This window comes from Microtus pennsylvanicus, chromosome 21, assembly GCF_037038515.1.
Source record: "Microtus pennsylvanicus isolate mMicPen1 chromosome 21, mMicPen1.hap1, whole genome shotgun sequence".
Taxonomy (NCBI): Eukaryota; Metazoa; Chordata; class Mammalia; order Rodentia; family Cricetidae; genus Microtus; species Microtus pennsylvanicus.
The window spans coordinates 19,946,556-19,966,413 of record NC_134599.1 but is presented as its reverse complement, the minus strand read 5'-3'; the positions used below and the strand labels follow the sequence as shown (position 1 = coordinate 19,966,413).

General features: G+C 45.2%; 1 protein-coding gene across 1 annotated transcript in view; it reads left to right on the top strand.

Moving 5' to 3' along the window:
* Window positions 1-954: 954 nt before the first annotated feature.
* LOC142839589 (glucokinase regulatory protein-like) overlaps window positions 955-19,858 on the top strand; it is a 31,770-nt gene continuing 12,866 nt past the window's right edge. Inside the window, 12 exon segments of the mRNA XM_075955804.1 lie at window positions 955-1,014; window positions 1,478-1,633; window positions 2,029-2,097; window positions 3,149-3,217; window positions 3,579-3,644; window positions 3,646-3,662; window positions 4,054-4,120; window positions 4,384-4,437; window positions 5,462-5,556; window positions 8,672-8,777; window positions 10,486-10,604; window positions 11,007-11,064. Of these exon segments, the coding sequence (XP_075811919.1) occupies window positions 955-1,014; window positions 1,478-1,633; window positions 2,029-2,097; window positions 3,149-3,217; window positions 3,579-3,644; window positions 3,646-3,662; window positions 4,054-4,120; window positions 4,384-4,437; window positions 5,462-5,556; window positions 8,672-8,777; window positions 10,486-10,604; window positions 11,007-11,064 (936 nt within the window).

The window sequence follows — 19,858 nt, the reverse complement described above, 5'->3', positions numbered from 1 at the left end:
CAGGTTTCCCACCTGTAAAGCATAGAATCCTGGAACAGAGCTTAGACTATCAAATGTGACAGTGCTGGACAAAGGCCTTTAAAAGCCTCTGCTAGTGTATGAAGTGCTGTTCCTTTGCGCCAATTTGCTAGTTGTTGCAAAATTCATTCAGGAAGCATGTAAGTCCTTAAATTATTTCATATTTTAGCTGAGTGTGGAATCTGTGTAATACTAAACAACTGACCACTCCTCTGAGTCCGTTTGCTCATCTAAACACAAGGCTGTCAGCAATGACCCTAAGTGTCCACGTATCCGGGGATGCCTACCATTTGGGGGAAAGAGACTGGCTGTATTTAGGGCAGGTTCTTTGGTTTTCATTCTTCTTACAGTATTTCTATTTCCGTGAGTTTTCCTCTGTGATATCCAGTTCAGTGCATGTACACCTGGGGCCCAGCAGCTTCTGTTGCTTTTCTTTCTGCAAGGGGAGGATAAAATGGGCCAGTGGGGCAGAGAAAGGCTGCATGCTGACATGTGGTCAAGCCATGGCCCTGGTCCTCTGACTCCTACTGACCCCGATCTCTGGCCTTCAGAGGCATTCGTGCCCCAGAGTTCTCTTTGCTCTGACCTGGGTGTTGTTCTGCCCATCCAGGCTCCCAGCCTTCCAGAGGGTCCTGTGTCTGAAGGGCAAGCACAATGCCCTTCTGGTCCTCTTCTTCAAGAGCAAAGCAGAGGCTGGCAAGACAGAGGGTGTGCAAAGAGGACCCTCAGGAGCTCCCGCAGAGGGCTGGGAACTAGTGACAGGAGCGGGTGTTGAAGAGAGGAGTGTAGAGGTGGTGCTCAGAGACACAGAGCCCGCAGGTTAATCATCTCCACGGCTCAGATAAGACCCTGCCAGCTGGAAGCAAAGCTATTGTCACCAGAGAGGTTTGTGTGACTGCAGAGGCAGGCAGGACGGAGTGTCTGCAGTACAGGGCCATGCCAGGCACGAAACGGTATCAGCATGTGATTGAGACCCCTGAGCCTGGTGAATGGGAGGTGAGGCCCTTTCTCAATTTCAGCCTTCTGCACTGATGCCTAGAACAGTCCTGATTTGGACTCGCCTCAAGCGTGGTCTTCTGCTCCTTTCCTCTTCCTCCTCTTCTTGTTTGGCTTTTAAGATAGGGAATAGCCCAAGCCGGCCTCAAACAGCTACGTATCTGAGGATAGCCTTAAACTCCTGATCCCCCTGCTGCCACTGTGCAAATACTGGAATCAAAGGCACACACCCCATGATAGACATCCTTTTCCTATCGTCCCTAATAGGCTCAGAACATCACATGAAGACTAAGTTCTTGGTATGTGAATGGCACGCGCGTGTATGTGTGTGTGTGTGTGTGTGTGTGTGTGTGTGTGTGAAGTATGTGAATCCAAGCCCGATACTGTGCCTACTTCCATTCCCGCCTTCAGCCCAGCAAGCATAAGGCTTCCTGTTCCTGACTTTGTGCCCCCTTCTCTCTAGTTGTCAGGGTATGAAGCAGCTGTGCCAATCACAGAGAAGTCCAATCCCCTGACCCGGAACTTGGACAAAGCAGATGCAGAGAAAATTGTTCAGCTGCTGGGGCAGTGTGATGCTGAGATCTTCCAGGAGGAGGGGCAAATCGTGCACACCTACCAGGTGACCTACAGTCAAACCTCAGACACTGCCAAAGAGATGCTAAGCCAACCACATCTCAACTTCTACCCTCCCGGACTACGGTTTCTAATTTTGGAAATCCTGAGCCCCCTCCTCCATTCCAATCCGCTGTCCTCTGTTTCTTTCCTTTTTGTCTCATCCCCCATTTTTTTGTTTATTTATGTATTTATTTTGTGAGGTGGGAGGATTTATTCCATGGGGAAATGTATGGAGGCCAGAGGACAACTTTTGGGAATCAGTCTGTTCTTTCATCATGTGGGTCACAGGAACGAAATCAGATCATCAGTCTTGGCAGCAATCCCCTTATCCACAGAGCCGTCGCATGCTCCCCTCCTAGCTCCCATTTCTTCCTACTGATTCCTGTCCACTCTCCACAGCGACTGTACAGTGAGTCAGTTCTGACCACCATGTTGCAAGTGGCTGGAAAAGTCCAGGAGGTCTTGACGGTACTAACTCTCCGCCTGCTTCCCATCCAGACACTGCTGTTCCCTCTAATGTCTTCTTTCTTGGGTCTCCGTTTCTGATTTTTTATAAATCTCAACTCTTTATTATCTTGGTCTTCCCTTTGGATGTTTATTATTATCTTGGTCATCAATAGTAGTTATGATAATTGCTAGATGAATACTTTATCATCAGCAATACATTTTCTAATTTTGCTTTGTTTTTGGTTTTTCAAGACAAGGCTTCTCTGTGTAGCCCAGACTGTTCTGAAACTCACAGTGTTTCACAGGCTGGCCTTGAACTCACAGAGCTCTGCCTGCCTCTGCCTCCCAAGGGCTGGGATTAAAGGCGTGCACCACCACCATCCAGCACCAGCATACATTTTCTTTTAAAAAATTATTACTATTGTTATTATTTTTTAAACGAGGATGGTTGATTTGCCTGTGTGTATGTCTGTGTACTACATGAGTACCTGGTGCCCTTGGAAGGCCAAAGAAAGTGTTGGATCATCAGGAACTTGAGCTGCCGGTGTCTGGAGGCTGCCATGTGGGTGCTGGCGATCAAACCTGGCTCCTCTGGAAGGGCAGCCAGTGTCTTAATCGCTGAGCCACCTCTCCATCCCTGGCAATGCGCTTTCACACTCACTCAGTGCCTGCACAGAAACCTGTGACACTGGCATTATTGTCTTTTTTTTCCACTTTTCTCTTCTCAGACCAGAAAACAAAGAAAGGATGCTCACAGTAGCTAGCTTGAATGTACCCAGCTAATAACAGCTGGATGCGTCTGCTTTGGTTGTTTATTTTTATTTAGTTGACAGAACTGCTCTCAAGTCCCTGCTGAAATAAGTAAGAATTTTAATGAATAGCTTAGTCTGAGAGGCGAGCCAAGAGGAGTTCTTTCTCCAAATCATTGTTCTTTTTTGCTACCTCACACAGCCTATGTCCTGCTCAGTTTTATGATGAAGAGAAGATTGAGGAGTTCTGTCTTCCTCTGTCATTGACAAAGGAGAAAGAAAAGGTATGATTCTTCCTGACCTGGGCTTCTTTCCTTCCTCAGGAGCCAGATGGAGGCCTGGTAGTACTGAGTGGAGGAAGAACCTCTGGCTGCATGGCGTTCCTCATGTCTGTGAGTATGCTAATTCCCTGTTTTCTCCTTTCCTTCTGGGGACGTCACCCAGAACCATAGAACTAATTAGAGGCAAGTTCTCTCCGCAGATATATTCTCTCCCCACCACCTTTCCAAAAGCTGAGCCTGGGAGCAAGTCCGGTTTCTCTACCTCACGAGATAGCCGCCCTCCTCTGGCTAGCATTCCCACATTGCACGCAGCACTAATCTGGCTGCATCTTTAAGTGGCGGATTGCAAATAAGTTAGGGAGAAGTATCGGTCTAAAAAGACCATTCTGCATCCCCAGTCCTCTAGAAACTGAGACTCCACAGCGCATCCTCTCTCTCATTCCTTCTTCCTACCCTCTCTCCTCCTGGTCAGGTCTCTTTTAACCACCTGATGAAAGGCTTGGGACAAAAGCCTCTTTACACATACCTGCAACTTACCTGTTGCAGGCGGCGACAGGTAAGTGACCTGCGCATGTAGCCCCAATTTATTTATTTATTTATTTATTTTAGAAACTGCATTTGAATGTAACTGTCAAAGATTATATTGAACCTACCTCAGTCTCCACCAAAGCATTGCCTTATATCTGGTTCCTTTACAGACTTTTATTACCTACTTGGCCTTGTAGGTATTTGAAGTTTGTTTTTCCTTTGTTTTTTTTTTGTTGTTGCTGTTGTTTGTTTTGTTTTTAACTCCTTGGTGTATCTATCTTGGTCTCAATTAAACAGTAGGTGCCCTTTCAATAGTAACTTTTCTCTGTTCTGTTCTTTCCGTGTGCCCCTTCCTAACGAGCTATAGGGTTCTGCTTCTCGGCCAGTGCAACTGACCTTGATTGTGTCTGCGTCTTTAGGTCTGCCGTGGCCTCTCAGGAACGGACAGAAGACAGTGCCCTATACAGGATTGATGAGCTGAGGAAGGTCTGTGTTTTCCAATACTACTCAACTAGAGAGGCCCCTTTTCATAGGGTTAGAAAACCCCAACCTCAACCAAGGCCTGGCCCCTCCTCTGGTCCTGATTTTTCTCACACAATAGATTTGTACCCTGGTGTCCTCCTCACAACCTGTAGCTCTAACTCACACCTCCTCCAGGAGACTCCCTGCTCCCTGTCACCCTAACTCATACCTCCTCCAGGAGACCCCCTGTTCCCTGTCACCCTAACTCACACCTCCTCCATTCCTAGGTGGCTGCTGGGAAGAAGAGAGTCACTGTCATAGGCATTTCTGTAGGACTCTCTGTAAGTATGAATGCAGGCTGTTGGGGCGACTTTATGAGGAAGGGGTGGGACTAGAAAGAAAAGGAGAATGTTGAGGTGGGTACCAGGAAATAGAAAACCTACGCAAGGAATTTGATTTCAATTTTCACCGGTTTGATCTATTTTTATGAATATGAAAAGAGAGGGAAGGAATTCTATCTCAGAATAACTGTGTATTGAGCCAAGATAGACAGACTAGTCCAGGGCTCAGCAAGCATTGCTGGCAGTCAGCACAGCCAGCCGCCTGAAATTGTAGATCGTTTTAATGGCACACAGTCTTCGTGTTTACTTAGAATTCATGGCCTCTTTTGTACTAGGCTTAAGTAGTTGGACAGAGATCATAGGGCCCACAGAGCCTGAAGTATTTACTGTCTGAGTCTTCACAGAAGAGTCTGGCTTCTGGTTTCATCCCACCATCAGCATCAAGGGGGGACTTGTTAGCTCTTAGGCTACAGAAGGGTCAGTCTGCATTTTAACAAGATTCTCAGGATGTTTTGTATGAGAAGCATCGGGTTTGATTTCCTGTCAACCCCACAACAGTTTTGATTCTAAGAGTTCAGGGTGCAGAGCGTTAGATCCCAGCTGTTGGACGATGACCTCAACAGGACGTTGACCTAAAGGAGGCCGTTGCCATTACAACTGTGATCAGTCATTTCCGAACTTCACTATCTGGAAGATTTCTGTGGAGGAACATAAGAAAAATGTAGCCCTAGCTGGGCGATTCTTGCTTGTAACCCCAGCATTCGGGAGGGAGGGGTGGAAGGATGATTGTGTGTTCAAGGCCAGCCTGGACTATACAAGGAAATCATAGCCCAGAGAAAGGATAGTTCTGCAACTTTTGGGGTACCTGTAAGGCGTATGCTTCCCCACATCAAATTTGGATTCAGCGAGTCTTGGCTGAGGCTTTAGTATTTCTAGCAAGCCTGCTGGGGCAGGTTCCTTGTGGACCTTGGGGAACACTCAGAGCCGTTCCCTTCGTTGTGCCTGCCTCTCTTGCTACCATCAGGCACCCTTTGTGGCAGGCTAGATGGACTACTGCATGGATAACGCAGCAGTCTTCTTGCCAGTCCTGGTTGGCTTCAATCCGGTGAGCATGGCCAGGTGAGGCTTCTGCTGGGACTGGCAAGGCCTTGGGGGAGCTCGGGGAAGGGACGTGTCACAGGGACATGCCTCGCTGATAAAGGTACCAAGCCACATGGCTAACATAGACAAGTAGTGTGGGTTAAGATGTAGGATGTAAGAATTAGTTAATAAGAAGCCTGGGCTACTAGGCCAGCCAGTTTATAATTAATGTAAACCTCTGTGTGTTTCTTTGGGACTGAATGGCTGTGGGATGGGGGCGGGAGAGGGTGACAGAAATCTCTGTCAATAGTTCAGAGTATAATCAGCAGGAAGATGGATCTATGGTCTTGCTTGCCAAGTCTCAGAATGTAAAAGTAAATATGCAGTGATCCCTAAGCTTTTGAAGTTGTTGGCTGCTCCATTTTAAATGGTCTCCTCTGTTTCAGAAAGGGTGGAAGGCACTTACAAAATGGTGGCCCATTCCTTTAATCCCAGCACTCAGGAGGCAGAAGCAGGTGCATCTCTGAGTTTGAGGCCAACCTGGACTACAGAGGTAGTTCCAGGACAGCCAGGGCTACACATAGAAACTCTGTGTCAAAACAATCAGACAAACAAATACCCCCCCCAAAAAAAACACCAAAAAACAAAAGAAAAAACAAACCAAAAAAAGCAAAAGCTATATAAACCACAGATTTAGAGCAGGAATTGAAGAGGTAAAAAAGACAAGAGCTAGAAGGAAAAAACAGGGTCAGGAACGTGTATACCCCAAAAGTCTATGCTTCCATCTGGGGTGACCCCCAAGCATCTTTTCAGCATAGCAGTGGGTCCCCAGTGGTCACGCACTCCTCTTTCCATCTCCTTTGTCTCAAGCTCTTTCTTTCATCGATCCCGGCACGTTTCTGCTCCTCTCTGACTGCTCATATCTGCCCCTCCCTGCTTGAAGCCCTGTGCTGCAGAACCACCTTCTTTGGGTTGGGGAGAGGGCAGACAAGATTTTGCTATGTAGCCCAGGCTGTCCTATCCAAATGGCCACTTGGTCTGATCTGATACTCCATGTGGCTAACCAATACAGTGCAGATGTCATTCTTTATTGATTTAGGGTAAGGCGATGACATATCTGTTTTGTTAAACTGTCCTTGGTGATTGATTCCAACGCACAGCCAAGTTTGGGCAATTCTGCTGAATAAGCCATTGGATTGGATCACCTGATGGCCCTGAGGGCTTCCTGTCCATGGGGGTCTGCAGTGGGAGAGCCTGGTTCTTTCTCTTCCCAGTCTCAGATTCCAGGCTTGTAGTGTGACTCGTACTAAGGTGTAAATGAGTTTGTGATACTCTTAACCCGGATCCTTTTCATGGAGGACTCTTCACCCAAAATATATCTGCAGCAGCGGGTGCTAATTTCAGGCCCTGTGACTAAGTGAAATTAAGAATTTCAAACAATGTAGGCGTGGAGATCTTCCAGTTGTTCCTTAAAGCGGTGGCTCCCTGTCTTGGCTCATCTTCAGAGCTGTCTCTGAAGCTTTAAAAAATACAGTTTAGGGCTCTGTGCATACCTGCTGAGGCTGAATCTCTGGGTAGGTGTGGTGTCCAGAACTGGATGTTTACTGCAAAACATAATTCTCTTCGCCCCTCATCCCGGGGTGTTGATGTTCAATGAAGTCTGGGAATCCTAATTTTTATTGCACAATGTTGGTGCTTTCTCTATTCCCTCCTCAGGTCTCCTCTCTCTAGGGTTTCTAGGAAGTGTTAGAAATGAACTTGAGGGCAGCAATAGAAGGCACTTTACACAATGGGTATGAAATAGGTGAATCTTGTCTGCCTCAGGATTCACACAGGAGAAAAATCTGTAAAATCGTTCCAGAAGGGGTTATTGTGTGCCTGCCATCCCTGTGCCAGGAAAGCAAAGGCAGGAGGATTCCTGGCTGTGCTGGCTTGTAGGTCTAGTCTAGTGAGTGACCCTGTCTCAAAAAAAGGGGGGGGGGCTGGAGAGATGGCTCAGTGGTTAAGAGTATTGCCTGCTCTTCCAAAGGTCCTGAGTTCAATTCCCAGCAACCACATGGTGGCTCACAACCATCTGTAAAGAGGTCTGGCACCCTCTTCTGGCCTTCAGGCATACAGACAGAATATTGTATACATAATAAATAAATAAATATTTAAGAAAAAAAATAAGATGAAGCTGGGCGGTGGTGGCACATACCTTTAATCCCAGCACTTGGAAGGTAGAAGCAAGTGGATCTCTGTGAGTTCGAGGCCAGCCTGGTCTACAGAGCGAGTTCCAGAGCAGGCTCCAAAGCAACACAAAGTAACCCTGTCTCAAAAAAGCAAAACAAAACAAAAACAAAAAACAAAAAAATAAGATGGAGAATAATTGGAGAAGGTAGCTAAGGTTGAACTCTGACCTCCACACACAGGTGTGTGTAGAGCTGCACACAAGTGCCTACATATACATGAACACACACACACTCCCCACATCCCCACACCCCAACACACACCCCACACCACACACACACACACATATACACAATAAAAGAAACAGTTTGAAAAGGGATGGACTCTTGTCAGATGTGATAAGGTACAACCAGGGATGCTGTGTGCAGGGTGGGCTCAGTCTTTGAGGCCATGCCACATTGAGCAAATCACAAATCATCCCCCACTTCAGAAGACCCTCATGCTTTCGAGATTCCACAGTCTGTAGCTAAGCACATAGACTGTACTAGCTCTCTTGTCTCCTTAACACATTGCTTTGTTCCTGATTAGTCACCAACAGATGCTACAGTTAATAGCGTGACTTTATATCTCACTAGGGACCAGCATTCCTCCATCAGGTAGCAGGGGTTCACTCCTCGGGGAGATTCTAGATGTATTCAAAGGATGGGAAGGGTTTCAAAGGAGTCTAAGATGGAATATAAGGTGGTAGTGTTGATCCTTGACTTCTGGCTGGAACTTTAAACTTGAATGTTGGCTTCATTGCTGGAGGTATTATTAACCCAATCCTTGGGGTTCAGAGACACCCCACCCCAGTTGCTCCAAATATTTCTCTGTGAAGTAGCTGACCTCTGACCCCACTCCCTCACTGAGCTGAACTGCCAGCTGAGGCCTTTCCTTCAGATCCTCACAGGCAGTCCTTCCTCTTCCGTGTTTCTCTGGACCTCAGAAATGACCCCATTGAAGACTGGAGATCAACATTCCGGCCAGTAGCGGAGCGGATGCAGAAGATGCAAGAGAAACAGGAAGCTTTTGTGCTCAATCCTGCCATTGGGGTAGGCCAGACTTTCTTTGCTCCATGCTCCTCTTCAAGCAGATGAGAATTGCTTTTCACTTGCTGGGACAAATCCCCAAGGCATTTCATGTCAGCTCACATGTTTCCAATGAAGTCCTATTTTTTTCTTAACTCAAAATGTTTTTTTAATCTTATTTCAACCCTGTTTCTCAGATTTGTAAGCAGTAAGCACTTCTAGACTCTGGAATAGTCTAGAAGAACTAGAACAGTCTAAAAGAGCTAGAACAGGTCAGAGAGTCTAGAACGCCTTCAAAAGGGCCTTTTGCTATCTATGAATAGACAGCCTCGGCTAACTAACCGCTGTTAGGTCTCTTCTAGTCCCTTACAGATTCAAATGTCAAATATGGCTTTAAAAACCAGAATGCGATTTTATTCATTTGGGGGGGGGGGTTTGTTTTTGTTTTTTGGCAGAAGTGGCTTCTCTGTGTAGCTCAAGCTGTTCCAGAACTTGCTCTATAGGCCAGAGATTCACCTGCCTCTGCCTCCCAAGTGCTGGAATTAAAGGTGTGCGCCACCACTGCCTGACTCCCTACTTCTTCCTTAACCAAAATTTTTGCTTCCTACCTCCCTTTGCCAGTAGTGGGCACATCTGAGCCCTTCCCCTTAATCCTCATGTGAGATAGGAAGGGAAATTCCATGGTGTATGTAGTTTGTTCTTGTCCCACATCTCATGTCTCATCCTGACTCTACCGGCTGGTGTTTGTTTCTTCAGAGCTTTATTTTTAAAATTATTTTTTAGGTATGCCTCTCTCTCTCTCTCTCTCTCTCTCTCTCTCTCTCTCTCTCTCTCTCTCTCTCTGTGTGTGTGTGTGTGTGTGTGTGTGTGTGTGTGTGTGTGTGTGTGTGTGTGTGCAGGTGACCATGGAGGCCAGAAGAGGGTATTACTTTCCATGAAGCTGAGTTACAGGCAGCTGTGAGCTTCCCAGTTGTAGGTACTGGGAACTGAACTCAGGTCTTCTGCAAGAGTAGTGAGCACTGTTAAGCCCTGAGCCATCTCTCCAGCCCTTAGTCTTCTGTTTTAATCACATGTCATTTTCTCTGCTGCAGTCTTTGTGAGGTACTAGTTATAAATCTGTACCACCGAGTGTCTGTTCCACGTGCCTGTCCAGAGCATGGGAAATCTGATACTAAGGAATGGCAGACTACCATAAAACATGGTGGGGAAGGTTCTCAGAAATAAAAATACTCTCTGTCTGGGCAGTGGTGGCTCACACCTGTAATCCCAGCACTCAGGAGGCAGAAATAGAGGGACTCTCTTTGAGTTCGAGGCCAGCCCGGTCTATAAAGAGTTCTAGGACAGTGAAGGCTATTACACAGAGAAACCCTGTCTTGAAAAAGAAAGGAAGAAAGAAAGAAAGAAAGAAAGAAAGAAAGAAAGAAAGAAAGAAAGAAAGAAAACAAAAGAAAAAGAACGAAAAGTATTCTCTGAAAACCTTTGACCCAATTGACAAGAGACAGCACCCATCCTTATAAACATAGTCAAGGCCACCAGGAAAAGATACGCTCATAACTCACTAATCAGAGTGAGTGTCTAATAGGGACCCCCAAACACGCTCGTGCCCAGGGATCACCAACCACACTCCACCCGAAAGATCACCAACACCTCTCCGTGCTCAGGGGTCATGAACTGGAGAACTGGTAGACTCCTGGGTTGTTCTTTCTCCCAGTTAGTGTCATTGCCTCCTTAGCCCGAGGGGCTCAGTGGCTCTTCCCGGATGAAAGGCGGGAGCACCACCAAGATTCTGCTGGAAACCCTGCTGCTAGTGGCCCATAGGACTGTGGACCTGGGTGTTGTGGCCTCTCAAAGGTATGGAGGAAGCAGACAAGCTGGGCATCAGATCCACACCGTGGTGACACAGGGGAAGAGATGGGAGGTCCTAGCTCCTAAGACTCACATAGGCTAGAACCCAGCCTGCTGTGACTTCTTTTCCTTACCAGAGTCTCTGGCCCAGCTTCTAGAATGCTCAAGTCCATCCTCCTCTTGGCTTTTGTTTTTCCCACTGCAGCCCTTTTTTAAAAATAGAATCCTTTCTGCTCTTATTAACGGGGATCTTTCTCCCTCCTCCTTCCCCTGCTTTCCTCCAGAATGGACTAGCAAAACCTTTTAAAAAATGGGAATTGTGACATCCCCTAGGTGTGGGTAGGAGTACCTAGCTCTTTTGGGGGGGGGCACCATGCCCTTCTCAGGAGCTAGTGAATTTTCTTCCAGATGCCTTCTGGACATCCTGAGGACATTTGAGCGGGCTCATCAGGTGGCTTCTCCAGTGGTGACGACAGCTGCTATGTTTCTTTGCATGCTGTCACCCAGCTGTCCGTACCCACTGTGTTCCCATCTGCTGCTGATTTCTGCCTGACTCAATTATTCCCGTGGTGATTCTCAAATGGCGATTTTCTATTTCTAGCCTTCTTCCTCTTATCTATATTCATTAATTGGCTTTCTTCTCCGAGGAACTTCCTATTCGCTCCCCATCCCATCCGTATTTGTTTAATGTCATTATGGACTCATGAATTTTCTGTTGTTTTTAAATGTTTAGATATTTTTTCTTTTAAAGACAGGGTTTTTATGTAGCCAAAGCTGGACTAGAACTCATTATATACCCCAGACTGGCCTTGAACCCATAACCCTCCTACCTCAGCCTTCTGAACACTGGGATTATAGACATCTACCACCATGCTTGGCTTAGATGTATTTTAATGCATTTTATTTTATTTTTATATGTATGTGTGTGTGTGCTTGTCTGTATGTGCACCATGTGTGTGCAGTGCCATGGGCCAGAAGAGGGCATTGGATCTCCTGGAACTGGAGTTACAGGTGATCGTAAACTGTGGCTGCTGGGAGTCTCACTCAATCTTATGCAAGAGCAGCAAGTGCTCTTTAACCTGAGCCTTCTCTCCAGCCCCTTAATTCTCCCTCTCTCTCTCTCTCTCTCTCTCTCTCTCTCTCTCTCTCTCTCTCTCTCTCTCTCATTTATCAAAATAGGGCTTCTTTGTGTAACAACCCTGACTGTCCTGGATCTCACTCTGTAGACCAGGCTGTCCTCAAACTCACAGAGATCCACCTGCCTCTGCGTCCTGAGTGCTGGAATTAGAGGTGTGTGTCATGCTTGTATTCCCTTAATACTTTCTCTAGTATTAATTTTTCATTTTATTCCTCAGAATGAGAGCATATTCAAGGTGGCTTCCTCGATCCTATTCACATCCATATTTAAACATAATTTGTATGTTTCTTTTTGGAAAAAAAAGAAAATGAAAAACAAACAAACCAAAAAACCACCCTCTTATGTTTGGGCAAAGGGTGGCACACAATTTACATCTCATGTGCTTTGCTTAATATTTTATGAATATTACTCAACTGCAATGTACAAATCTCGTCTTCACTGACAGCTGTGCGTGCACATGTATGATAATTGACCTGATCAATTTCTTATTTGGAGCATCAAATAAGAATATTTTGCCATTGCCAATAATGAAGCAATGATTATGCACATTATCTGAGTGTTTCTTTTGATAAATATGTAGAAATTTAGATCGTGGTCAAAGGTTAAATACAAATATTATTTTGCTCTATGTTGTAAACTTTTCTTCCATAGGTTTTGTACTGTTTGCTTTTCACAATTGAAGTTTGAATTGATGTGGCTCCATACAGCCCCCCCCAGAGAGTTTTGTCTAGCTTCATTCAATTTCTGTGTAATTCTCTTTTATAATATATTAGTTATTGATTTTGAAGGAGTGGGATGGTACCCAGGACTTCACACATGTTAGGCAAGTGCTCTGCCCCTGAGCCACTTCCCAGCCTGTATCTCTATGATGTGAGATACAGGAGCATCTTTCTCTCTCCTCCATCTCCCTCCCCTCTCTACTTGCCCCCTTACCCCTTCTTTCAGTTGTCCTGGACCTCCCCATGACAATCAACTAGCCTTAAATTCATAATGGCCCCTTCCTTCCTGCCTCCAGCATGCTTGGATTGCAGACTTCTGCCACCATGCCCAGCGTTTACTTCTTTTTCCACCAGGCTTTGAAATCTCCGCTGACTCCTTTGGCCTTGAGTTCTTTACAAAGCCATTAGTGTTCTATTTCTGATGCATGTTGTAAATATTTTCTCTTGGCTTTAGCTTGCAAGAAGTCTGCTTCAGTTTTTCCGAGGTTGAATTTGTCAATCTCTCCATTGCCATCTGGGGCTTGAAGCACAGAAAGCTCCTCCCACACTCATGCTGGTATGGCACCTCTGCTTCTTGCAGTTCTTAGGAACTTTATTTATTCTTGTGAAAGCAGCAAGGCATGAACTCATTTATATTTTTCCAGGCAATTACCTAAAATTGTCTGAGTTGCTTTTCTATTGCTGTGGCTAAGCACCAGGACCAAGGCGACTTCTAAAAGAAAGCATTTAATTGGAGGCCTGGTTACAGTTTCAGAGAGGGCATCCATGGCCACCAGAGCAGGGACAATGGTATTTGACTGGAAAGTCGGGCATGGTGCTGGAGCAGTAGCTGAGAGCTTACATCTTTTTATTATTATCATTATTATTATTATTATTATTTTGAGACAGAGTTTCTCTGTGTAGCCCTGGCTGTCCTGGAACTCTCTGTAGACTAGGCTGACCTCGAACTCACAGAGATCCACCTGCCTCTGCTTTCCTGAGTGCTAGGATTAAAGGCTTGCACTAACACCAGCCAGCTGAGAGCTTACATCTTGAGACAACAACCATGAAACAGACAGTGTTAACTGGGAATGGCATGGACTTTTGAAACGGATTCAAAGTCTACCACCAGTGAGATGCCTCCTCCAACAGGGCTCTCGTAATTCTTTCCAAACTGTCCCACTAACTGTGGAACAAGCATTCAAATAACGTGAGCCTATTGGGGCCATTCTCACCCAAACTACCACACCAATTGTCTCAGTTTAATTATGAAGTATAGCTTGTCTTGAGTGATGAAGGATATTACATGTGCCATATATTCAAGCTCCATGTGCACTGGTCCAATAACAATAGTGAGTTTACATGTATATATTTTTAATGTTAGAAGCAGTCTGGATTTCCTATTTTTTCCACTGGCCTGCTTCTTGATGCACTGGTTCCATGAACTTAATGATAGAGGATTTATGGCATGTTTAATATTTGGAAGGATTAGTCCTCCGTTCATTAAATATTAAGGGCTTTCCTAAGCTATAAATATGGATTTATTTCTTCATTGGAACTTAAAAGTCAATCATGTAAACTTCGAAATAACTTTGTTAGTGATACTTAATGGGATAAATAGCTAATAATATAACTCAGATTTAATTGGCTTCTTTCCTACAGGCAATGTGATAAATGGCATATAGAATCTGTCTCAGGCTTTCTGTTGCCGTGATAAAACACCATAACCAAAAGTAGCATGGCAAGAGAAGTATTTATTTCCTCCATCACTGAGGGAGGTCAGGGCGACAACTGAAGCAGAAACCATAGAGAACGTGGCTCCCTGGATGGCTCCCTATGGCCCGCTCGGCTTGCTCTCCATCCCCCATCACTCACGCACTAGTGATAAAGGGAATCCCTTTAAAAAGTGGACAAAGAGTTTCTTGTATACACTCTTCCAAGGGTGTGTGTGACAATCTCATACCTTAGAAGGACAGAGACCCTGGAGCAGAATTGGACACCACCCCTGCCTTCAGCAAGACTGTAGCTGGTGGATGAGTCCCAGTACTTAGCTCCTCCCACATGTATGGGATTTATGGCTTTATGGATCCCTCAAGGGTCAAATAAAAAACTTGGAGGCAGCTGGGTGGTGGTGGCGCACGCCTTTAATCCCAGCACTTGGGAGGCAGAGGCAGGCAGATCTCTGTGAGTTCCTAGGCCAACCTGGTCTACAAGAGCTAGTTGCAGGACAGGCTCCCAAGCTACAGAGAGGAGAAACCTTGTCTTGAAAAACAAAACAAAAAGAATTGTAAAAACAAACAAACAAACAAAAAAACCTTGGAGGCTAGAGAGATGCTGCAGCAGTTAAGAGCAAAGGGACACTTGGCCCACTAGAGCATTTGACTCTGACAGGCCTTGCCTTTCTCCCCGGTTCCCTCTGTCTTGCTAAAAAACCATTAGATTACATTCCTAAAGCAAAACCATGACGGTCCTTTCCTTTATTCGGACACTTTCCTTTGCCTGGCTGAGGATGAGTTCCAAAGTCCAGCAATCAAAAGCCCCCTTTGGTTCACCTAATGAACATGCCCAGTCAAGATATCCCGCTTACATCCTAGCCCACTCTAACACAGACCTCCCCTTTTCCTCCTCTCAAAACTTCACCTGCAAGGTCAAACAGGTGTTTGGATGTGGTTTGGGCCTAATCTGGGGTCCCAGAGGAAGACCCTATTGTTCAGTCTCCTTCAAAGAACACTTGTTTGCTCTTCCAGAGAACCCAGGTTCATTGGCAGCACCCACAGGGCAGATAACAACTGTCGGTAGCTCCAGTTCCAGAGGATGGATGCCCTCTTCTGGCCCCCGAGTTCACTGCATACACGTGGTACACAGAGACACATGCCAGCAAAGTACCCATACATGTTAAAAATACAAGTAAATAGATTAAAAAAATAAAGTAGACTGTTATACCTGAAAATTGTGAGGAGAAAGGCCAAATCCACAATTATCTAATTAAAGCAAAGTTTAATAAATATTGGCCAGAAAGATGGACACTGGCCAGGTCCATAACCAGAATTCCCAGAGAATGGTGCTGAATTAGGTTAATCAGGTGCTCATAAAGGCAAAATCCACAAGGTTACTACGTCCAATCAGGGGAAAGAACACCTCCTGAGCACGTCCTGCAGGTGCAACTCCTGCCGGCCTTGTGATCAAGCATGTCCTGAGCAGTTGGGGCGACCAGTTTTGTTTACTGAAGCGAAAACACAACAGCCCAGCATTCCAGGAAGTTATCTGTCCTTGGGCAAGTGAAGCTTACAAACATTAGCTCTCTCAATAATATGATCAAAACCAAGAAAGATTGTTATAGGCTGTTCTCATCAAACAAATGATCTGCGCTTAGGTGTCCAGCGTCGTTCCCTCCCCCCCATGACATTTATTTTTTTTTTTTTTTTTTTTTTTTTATGGGCTAAATTAATATGTGACCCCATGACATTTATTGAGCTCTACATTTTTCTCTGCTTCTCTCCCTGCCTCTCCCCTCCCCCTTCAGTCCTCCCCCAAGGTCCCCATGCTCCCAGTTTACTCAGGAGATCTTGTCTTTTTCTACTTTCTACTTCCCATGTAGATTAGATCTATGTAAGTCTCTTAGTGTCCTCATTGTTGTCTAAGTTCTCTGGGATTGTGATTTGTAGGCTGGCTTTCTTTGCTTTATATTTAAAAACCACCTATGAGTGAGTACATGTGATAATTGTCTTTCTGGGTCTGGGTTACCTCACTCAAAATAATGTTTTCTAGCTCCATCCATTTTCCTGCAAAATTCAATCTGTCATATTTTTTCTGCTGTGTAGTACTCCATTGTGTAAATGTACCACATTTTCCTTATCCATTCTTCGATCGAGGGGCATTTAGGTTGGATAGATAGATAGACAGATAAATTGATTGATAGATAGATAGATAGATATTAGATAGATAGTTTCTAATTTTCCTTTCAAAACAAAAGTATTTTTTAGAAACTAACCATTGTTACTTTCTTTCCAGGGAAAGGAGCTTTCACACATACCCCTCTGATACTAGAGAGGATACCAGAACCCCCATACAATGTAAATGTGTATCATCATTACCATCCTCCATAACCTCACATGCCCCCCGCTTTCTAATTTTGTGTCTTTGTCTTTAATCTTCCTCATTTCCCCCCACTCTCTGACATGGTTCCTTGGGGCTCTTCTTTCTCTATAAAGCTTAGCCACCATCCGTGTGCTGATGGCCACAAATGTGTGCTCCAACATTTGTCCTTCCCTTGAACTTAAAACTTGTATATTCAATTCCCTATCCACCATCTTCCCGTGGATATGGTGGTGAATTGGGTGTCACCAAAAAGGCTGTGTCTGAGTTCCAATTCTGTTCACTGTAGATGTTGCCTTATTTGGAAATAAGACTTTGCCTATGTAACCTGGTTAAGGATCTCAAGATGACATTATCCAGAAGTAGACTCTAAATCCAGTGACTGGCACCATTCTAAGAAAAACCTGGAAGATAGAGAGAGATACACATAACAAGGATGGCCACACAAAGACAGGCAAAACCAGGTATGAAGGCACATATCTTTAATTCCAGCAGAGATGGGTGGTTCTCTGTGAATTTGAGACCTGCCTGGTCCACATAGAGAATTCCAGGACAGCTACACAGAGAGACCCTGTCAAAAAAGAAGGAGGAGGAGGAGGAAGAAGAAGAGGAGGAGGAGAAGGAATGAAGGCATAAGTCACAAACAATCCCACACTAGTTTTGAATTATGATTAATAGAATGGTTATTTATTTAAGGGGGAAAAATTTACAGATCACCGTCCCAGACAACAGCCCTCTGCACAATCAGGAAGGGAGCCTAGTTGCCAGAAGTGGAGTCGGAAGCCAGAGCACGAGCAGAGGGAAGTGGCCGCTTTTTTAAAGGGACAGAGACAACGCCCCAATGGGCTGGTATCTCAGTGGCTATTGGCTGAAGGAGCACAAGGAGCTCCTGCAACAGAGGAACGAAAGGAAGGGGGTATGGGGGCAGGGGGGGGCAGTGTGTGGAGGCCCAAAAATGTGAGTCTGTTTTTCTTTATTTTTTTTTATTGAAAAAAAAATTCTGCCTCCTCCCAGTCTCCCATTTCCCTCCCCTTCCTCCCACTCCTCTCTCCCTCCTCCCACTCCTCTCCCCCTCCCTCTCCAGTCTGAAGAGCAGTCAGGGTTCCCTGCCCTGTGGAAAGTCCAAAGTCCTCCCCCCTCCATCCTTGTCTAGGAAGGTGAACATCCAAACTGGCTAGGCTCCCACAAAGCCAGAACATGAAGTAGGATCAAGACCCAGTGCCATTGTCCTTGGCTTCTCATCAGCCCTCATTGTCCACCATATTCAGAGAGTCAGGTTTTATCCCATGCTTTCTCAGTCACAGTCCAGCTGGCCTTGGTGAGCTCCCAACAGATGAGCCCCACTGTCTCCGTGGGTGGGTGCATCCCTTATGGTCCTGACTTCTTTGCTCATGTTCTCCCTCCTTCTGCTCCTCATTGGGACCTTGGGAGCTCAGTCCAGTGCTCCAGTGTGGGTCTCTGTCTCTATCTCCATCCATTGCCAGATGAAGGTTCTATGGTGATATGCAAGATATTCATCAGTATGGCTATAGGATAGGGTCATTTCAGGTTCCCTATCCTCAGCTGCCCCAGGAACTAACTGGGGACATCACCCTGGGCACCTGGGAGCCCCTCTAAGTCCAAATCTCTTGCCAACCCTAAGATGGCTCCCTTAATTAAGATATGTGCTTCCCTGCTCCCTATCCAACCTTCCTTTATCCCAATCATCCTGTTTCCCCAAGTTCCCCCCATCCTCCCCTTCTCACTTTCTCTCCCCATCTCCCCTTACCCCCCTCCCACTCCACCCCCAAGATCCCAATTTTTTGCCCAGCAATCTTGTCTACTTCCCATAACCAGGAGGATAGCTATATGTTTTTCTTTGGGTTCACCTTCTTATTTAGCTTCTTTAGGATATCATATTGTAGACTCACTGACCTTTATGTGTGGCTAGAACCCAATTATGAATGAGTCTGTTTTTTTTTAATCTTCTCTGAAGGTCAGAGCTTGTTTAATGTTGTTGACAACAAGTGCGGCCTAGGGTGTGGTTATTTGGTCTTTTTGACATTAAGATGACCCATACAGGTAGATCCACTCCACCCTGACTAACGGTCAGGATATTTAAGTATATTTTTGCTTGTTTTTTTGAAATAGGAGGTTTGACCTTGGGAGTAGCTTAATTAAGATACCCTTAACTTTACTTTTATGTATTATTTTTAACATGTCTGAGTATTATACTTGCATGTATGTGTGTACATCATGTGTGCACGATGCCAATGGAGGCCTGAAGGGGGTGTCAGACCCCCTGGAACTGGAGTTACAGATGGTTGTCAGCCATCATGTGGGTGACAGGAACTGAACTTGGGTTCTCTGGAAAAGTAGTCAAGGCTCTTAACTATTGAGTCATCTCTCCAGACCCTTTTCCTTCCCTTCTTTCTTTTTCCCCTTTGGAATGGATCTAAAACTTTGATAGGCAAGCACAGGGCTATAACCTCAGTTCTTTTTTTTTTGGTTTTTTGAGACAGGGTTTCTCTATAGCTCACTCTGTAGACCAGGCTAGCCTCAAATTCACAAAGTTCCACCTGCCTCTGCATCCCAAGTGCTGGGATTAATGGCATACCACCGCTGCTCAGCACCTCAATTATTTTTAAACTTATGTGTGTGTGTGTTGCTTTTTGTTTTTGTTTTTGAAACAGACTCTGTGGGTAAAGTCACTTGCCAACAAGCCTGAAAACATGAGTTTGGACCCCAGGACCCATGTGGTAGACAATGAGCTTAAACTTCTATGAGTTGTCCTCTGACCTCAACATACAAGTCTCTCCTCCATCTCCTTCTCCCTTGCTCCACTTCTCCCCCATCTCTCACTGTAATTTAAGCAATTTTTAAGAAAAGATTTTTCCAGAAGCAGAGGACACAAGGTTCTACACTGGAAGCACTTGAGAAACAAAGCCCATCTCATTTTAAAATGGTCCAAAATCTTGAATCAACATTTTTCCAAAACACGTGGTCATTCAGCACGTGCATCACTATCATGGAAATGTAAATTAAAACCACAGTGTCTCAGAAGGTGCGGAATAGGGAAGCAGTGCACACTGCTGGTAGGAATGTGAATTTGTGCACTCTCTGTGGAAAACAGTACGGAAAGAAGAAGAAAAAACAGCATAGAAGTTCCTCAAAAAAAAAGTTTAAAATAGAACTATCATATGATCCATCAATCCCATCTGGGCAGATAGGAGAAGGAACTGAATTCAGGCTATCAAAGAGATTGTCTGCAGTCCTGTGTTCCAAGAAAATTATCCACAATAGGCAAACTACACAAATAATCTAAATTCTCACTGGTGAATGAGTGATTA